At 62.2% G+C, this 6,000-nt stretch overlaps 1 protein-coding gene across 4 annotated transcripts in view; it reads left to right on the forward strand.

The window, feature by feature from the left end:
- The window catches only part of MGRN1 (mahogunin ring finger 1), a 54,500-nt gene that overhangs the window by 45,265 nt on the left and 3,235 nt on the right, over positions 1 to 6,000 (forward strand). For 2 of the 4 annotated variants that reach the window (XM_049637452.1, XM_049637453.1), the window contains 5 exons: positions 299 to 525; positions 1,440 to 1,557; positions 1,827 to 1,872; positions 3,319 to 3,417; positions 5,466 to 5,510. In XM_049637452.1, the coding sequence (XP_049493409.1) occupies positions 299 to 525; positions 1,440 to 1,557; positions 1,827 to 1,872; positions 3,319 to 3,417; positions 5,466 to 5,506 (531 nt within the window). In that variant the 3' untranslated portion in view covers positions 5,507 to 5,510. The remainder of the gene's footprint in view (positions 1 to 298; positions 526 to 1,439; positions 1,558 to 1,826; positions 1,873 to 3,318; positions 3,418 to 5,465; positions 5,511 to 6,000) is intronic. The other 2 variants (XM_049637450.1, XM_049637449.1) reach the window with 1 other exon arrangement.

Genomic DNA, 6,000 nt, shown 5'->3' on the forward strand with positions numbered 1-6,000 from the left:
GGCGCCCTCTCTTCCTTCGTCACGGGCACCGAGCGGGCCATTTGGGTGTCCAGGGCTGCAGCTGATGACTAAGGGGGCCCTCAGAGAGTGTCTTAGGCTGCTCTGGTGTTCTTGGCGTCCCTCTGAGGGAGGGGGATATAGGTCTCTGGAAGGTGGAGTGGACAGGAGATGGTCAGAAGGCAGGTTCTGGGGAGTAGAGCATCCCTGGGGCACAAGGCCAGTGTCTGGGGCTTTGTGGCCCAGGGCAGTGGGCAGGGAGCCTGGCCAGCCTGTCCCTCACCTGCTCTTGTCCCCACAGAGCTCTGACAGCATCCCACCCGGCTATGAGCCCATCTCCCTGCTTGAGGCTCTCAACGGCCTTCGGGCCATCTCCCCGGCCGTCCCTTCAGCCCCCCTTTACGAAGAGATCACCTACTCAGGCGTCTCAGATGGCCTGTCCCAGGCCGGTTGTCCCCTTGCTGGGATCGATCGAATCCTGGAAAGCAGCCACCAGAAGGGCAAGCCGAGGAGCAAATCCCCCGACAGGTGAGGCTGGCGCTAGGATCCCCTTGGGGGTTGGCATATGGGAACCCAGCCAGGTGCTCTGTGGCAGGTGGCGGGGGGTCTGTGGTGTCCGGGAAGAAGTTCAGACACTTGAGTTTTACAGTGCTCTGTTGGGGAATTCACCAGAATGACCCCCGGAACCAAGAGCCAGTAGCAGATTAGGTTTATGGCTAAGGCTGATTACGACAGACGAGACAGCAAAGCAGCAGAAAAGATGCACTGGTGGGGGTGCATCCTTCCCCGTCCCAGGCCACACGGGAGCAACAAACCACAGGATGTAGGAGGGAGCCCCGTGAGTGGCAGGGTTCCGGGACTTTCTGGGGTCTTGTCACATGGGCACGTCCTGCTGTGTGAGCACCAGTGGCAGCCAGACCCGGGCCCCGCCAAACCTCGCTCACGACGTTGCCCTTGTTACGCCCGCCAAGCAGAGGGTCCGGTCACGGTTTACCTGGACGTGTGTGAGATGCGGGCGACCAGCCTTCTGTGTTAAGTGTCTCCACGCATGGGTGCTCTTCTTTTTTAAGAAAAGTTTAGGCAGAAGTTCTGTAAAACCGGCCACCGCCCCCACGACTTGCACGTGTGACAGGACCACTCCACAGATAGAGAAGCGTGGGGCTCTCTCCTGCTGCTCACCCACGCCCCGCACCCCTGCTCCAGGGGTGGACCATTACGACGCCTTCTCCTTCCAGAGATACGGAGCCCGTGCAGGCCTGCGCGAGCTCGCACCGCGCCAGCCTCTCTCCAGCCACTGGGCCTGCGGGCGTTCTGCGTCTGCACCCGCCTCCCCTGGGGGCGTCTGTGTGGCAGCCCCCGGCCTCACCCACGGGTGACGTTGGCTTTAGTGGGTTGGTGTTTATCAGCCACTTGTCCTTTACCCCCGTCTTCTCTTTTGCCAGCACCCTGCGGTCTCCGTCGTCTCCCATCCACGAGGAGGATGAAGAGAAGCTCTCCCAGGACTCGGACGCCCCTCCCCCGCTGAGTGGGGCGGGGCTGGCGCTAAGCAGCTCCCCCGAGGTGAGGCCCCCTCCCCGCCTCGCCGAGACCCATCTGTCACCCTGTCCCCACTGCCCGTCTGTTGGCCTCCCAGACCTGTGGCAAAGCGTGCCCTGGGCCGCCTCCACCGCTGCTCACGTGGTGAGCCCAGCTGGTTTCCCCATCTGTGGGGTGGGTCCTGTTTAAGGGGGGCCGGGCGTCAGCTCGCCCTGCTGTCCCCCGACCGCCCGCAGCCCCGTCCCCCGGTGGCGGCAGCAGAGCTGCGGACACACTTTGTCCTCGTTTCCTAGAGCTTTGTGACGGAGGACGTGGACGAGGCGTCGGCACTAAAGCAAGGTAAGCCCTCCATTCTGAGGAGCGTGTTCAGGGCCTCGCTGCCGGGAGGTTGAGGTGTGTGGAGAGTGTGTGCCGGCTCCCCTGCTGGGAGTCACGGGCTCCTCTCTGCTGGCTCTCCCAGGGGACAGCCTCCGGCCACTTCTCTTTTTCCCTCCATGCCCAGCCGGCATTTCCCAGTGGCAGTCATCTTCTTTCCTGCCTGGGTCTCTGCACACGGTCAGCTCTTCCTGCTTGTCCTGTACGGGGTCCTCAGGTGCCACCTGGAGAGGCCCAGGGTCCCCAGTGCGGGTGCACAGCTCAGCCGGGCCGCTCCTCTGTGTGCCCCCGTGTCCCGTGGAGAGTGTAGCATACAGCGGCCTGCTGGGACTTGAGTCCCAGCCGCCACCGATGGGCCCTGGGCTCCTCGTGGGGGGATGACCCCCAGCTGACCTCCCAGTGGCTGCAGGATGTGACCAGGTGCTTCCCAAGCCTCCCTCTACCAGCTGGGAGATGCTGCCACTCCTTTGTCTCGGTCATTCCTCCCTACTGTTGGACAGGTGAGGAAACAGAGGCTCCAGGTTGGGGTGGTTGGAGGCCCCAGGCCATTTAATGTGGAGGTGACAGAGCCCGGAAGTGGCCCTGGCAAGCTGGCTGGCTCCCAGGCCTACAACATGGTGAAGACCCCAAAATAAGCTGCAGCTGCTCAGTTGCTGTGACCCCCCCTCCTTGCCAGGAGGTTCCCAGCCGGCACTGCACTGGGTGACCCACGTCTCTCCCCAGCGTGACTCCCCACCCACCGTGTGTGGGGCCCGCCTGTGGGTTGCTGGGCCTGGGGCCTTGGGTTTGGGTGTGAGTGTTGGCGCCTGGGGCAGGGGGCCCATCAGGGATGTCGTCACTTCCGCCTCCCAGGCTGGGCTCCTGGGTGGGCCTCACCCTCTCTCGACCTCCGCTCCTTCCTGCCTGTGCAGAGCATGTGCCCGACCAGGTGGCTCTCTTCTGTGCCCATCACAGGGCCCGGGCCCCTCGTCTGCGGAGGGGCCCTCCCCCTCGAGAGCTCCCTGGGCAGCACCGGGAGCTGCTGTTGAGAGGGAGGGTGGCCACACGCAGGCCCGCTCACTCCCCGCTGTGGGGCACGGGGCCAGCGGGAAAGGTACGGGTAAGCCGGAGATGTTAAATCTATCACTGTTCCTTCTTGTTTGTTTTTAAAGGGGTACATAATGATTTTATAATAAAAGTCAAAACAAAAGCCCTGAGGTAGAGTTGAGAGAGAAGGGAAGTAAAGAAAAGCAAACCTTTGCCTCTCAGGCCTAGAGGGCAGAGGAGGGAGTCATAGCAGTCTTGGGCTGGGACTGGACTCACAGTGGCTGTAGAGCCCTCAGGGAGGAAAGAGGCTCCCGGGGATGCTGACCAGAAGAGGGACAGTGCCACCTTCGCCTATAAACCTCTGACCTGCCCCCTCCTCTGCAGGGAGCCGAGTGCCATCCATCGAGAACGTCCTGCAGGACGGCAGCCCTGAGCCCTGCAGCCGCGGCCAGCCCCGCCTGCCGGCTGATATCTACCTGCCAGGTAACGGCATTTGAGCTCAGCCGGGGTGGGTGGGAGTGGGGGGCGCGGGCAGTGCTGTCACTGCCGCACGGAGCTGGGGGCTGATCTGCCTGCTCAGGGAGCGGCTGGCCTGTCAGGAGCCTAGGTCTCCCTCCCTGGCTCTGCTCACACTCCTTCTGTCAACCCCAAAGCACAGCCAGGCCCCGGCTCCACAGTCACCCCTCCTGCAGCTCCTTGCTCTTTGGGGCAGAGCCTGTGCGTGAGGCCCCTTCACACTCCAGAAACAGCTCAGCATCAGGAAGGCAGGAAAGGCCCCTTGTTCAAGGAAGGTCGTGGCCCTTCTCTCTATCTCCTGCTTGGGGCCAGGCAAGCACAGCTAGTCCCGCTGGAATCCCTGACTCTTCATCCATGGGCCTGGCAGCCCCTGTTCGGGTGCCCAGCAGCAGGGCCTCTGCCCCAGGGAGCTACAAGCTGAAAGCTACCTGCGTGCCCTGGGCCTGATGCTGGCATCAGCCCCCTACCACGAGCACCCATAGGGCTCAGGCCAGGGATGGAAGGATAGGCTGGGGTGCCAGGCGCCTGTAAGGCCCAAGCACAGTTGGGGAGGGGTCTTGCTTCTGCCCCCCTTTTCTAAAAGCCTCTGCCTGGAGCCTCCTGTCCCCAGCTCCTCTGGGTCAAGATCCTCAGCTTTAAGTTCTGGGCTCCAAAGATGGGGGACAGGAGTCAGGGGTTCTCAGAGACTTCTGCCTGCCGCGTGCTAAGATGCCATCTGAGGATCTGAGATCAACGTCAACAGCCATGATGTCCTCGGAGAGTCTGGCTCCTGCCACATGTCTGGGAAGCACCTTTGCCACCCGCCTATCCCAGGACCCACCGCTGCTCAGTTCCCAGTGACCTGACCTGTGCATCTGGCCTACCTGTGATGTGCTTGGTTTGAAAGGGTCTCTTGTCCCGCCCCAGCATAGGGACAGGCAGTAGCCTGTGCAGACAGGGGGTCCCCTTAGCCCAGAGGGGCCACAGTCAGCAGGTGCAGGAAAGCAGGGGAGTGTGTTTCATCAGCACCCCGGGGCCTACCCGAAGAGAAGCCCGTGGGTGAAAGCCTTGTTGGGCACCAGCGTTCCTTAGAGTAACATAGAATTCCAGTAAGTTCTTTCAAGGAACTTCAGTGATTTCATTGTAATTAAAAGCTTGGGGTGCGGGGAGAGTCCGGAGAGGGACTTACAAGCACAAGTGTGGTTGTGATCCTTTGGGTGAAGGGGCACCTTGACCCCACCTGGCGGTGCCACCCGTGCCCCACGCCAGAGTCTGCAGGTCAGGACAGGCTGGGCTCCACCCACAGGGGACACCAGGCCCCGTGGTGTGGCGTTCTCACCTCTGCCCCAGGCCAGTGGCAGGAGGCGCTCTGCTGTGGAGGCGGTGGAGAGGCTGAAGTCAGCGGAAGGCCAAACCCAGCCCAGGGGCAGGATAGCCAGCGGGGTGGGGCGACACCGAGGCTCTTGGTCCCGTGCCCCACGGGTGTGGGGGAGGCAGCACTGTCAGGAGTTGGGCAGGTCCTCACCGATGTGCCCACCTTCATAAGCACGTGTACCTACCTGTCTTCCTTTACTTCTAAGCCGCACCTTCTGTTCCCATCTGGTGTGTGTGTGCGTGTGTGAGAGAGAGAGAGAGAGAGAGTGCGCGCACAAGAGAGAACCGGACGTGCACACACCGGGACAGCTCTCCCGTGGAGGCACGGGCATAGTTTTTTGAACCTTAGTGTCCCCTGTTGACTGCAGAGTTAGGAGGTGGGGAAAACCCTTGAACTTAACTGGTGAACACCTAGCTGCCGGGCGGGGCCCTTCCTGGCCCCGCCCCGCCACCCCTGCCCAGGCCTGTCCTGGCTGAAAGTCTCTGCGTTGGACTGCGGCCCGGTGCTCTGTTCTCCTGTTTCAGCACATCATTGTGCCCCCCACCCCCACCCAGCGTGCCCCCGGGGACTCTTGTCCTAAAGCAGTGCGTTTGCTGCGGAACGTGCTGGTCTGTCTAGCGCTTTGCTAACTGAGCTTCCATGTCTCTCCTCCTCTGCACAGCCCTGGGGCCTGACTCCTGCTCTGTTGGTATAGAGGAGTAAGCTGGTACGTGATCGCCTTCCTACGCGTTGTGGGGTGGCTCTGAGGGACATCCTTGACAGTGTTGGAGAGAGGACCTCGCCAGCTGGCTCTCCTGCTCCCTCCCTGGGGGGTTCCTTCCCCTTCTCTGGGCTTCCTCCGCATCCGTGTCTTCCCTGGGGTCCTGGATTCTGAATCCAGAGCTCCCCAAATGTGCTACACCTTTGCCCTTGAGAGGTGGTCCTGGGAGGTCTGGCCTTGGCTGACTTCCGGAGCCAGAACTTTTCTGTCTGGACTAGATAGCCCAGGCAAGCTCTTCCAGGGCCTCAGGAATGGTGACAGCCCTTGCTGAGACCCCACTGTTGTTGCTCACTAACCTGTCCCCCAGCCTACCTGTGGAACCTTCTGGAACACCAGCACATGCTGAAATCAGTCTGTCAGGAGGCCATGTGAGGTTGACCCCACGTCATCGCCCCCCCCCCCCCCCCCCCCCCCCCCCACCCCCTCCCCCCCCCCC

This window comes from Panthera uncia, chromosome E1, assembly GCF_023721935.1.
Source record: "Panthera uncia isolate 11264 chromosome E1, Puncia_PCG_1.0, whole genome shotgun sequence".
Classification (NCBI taxonomy): Eukaryota; Metazoa; Chordata; class Mammalia; order Carnivora; family Felidae; genus Panthera; species Panthera uncia.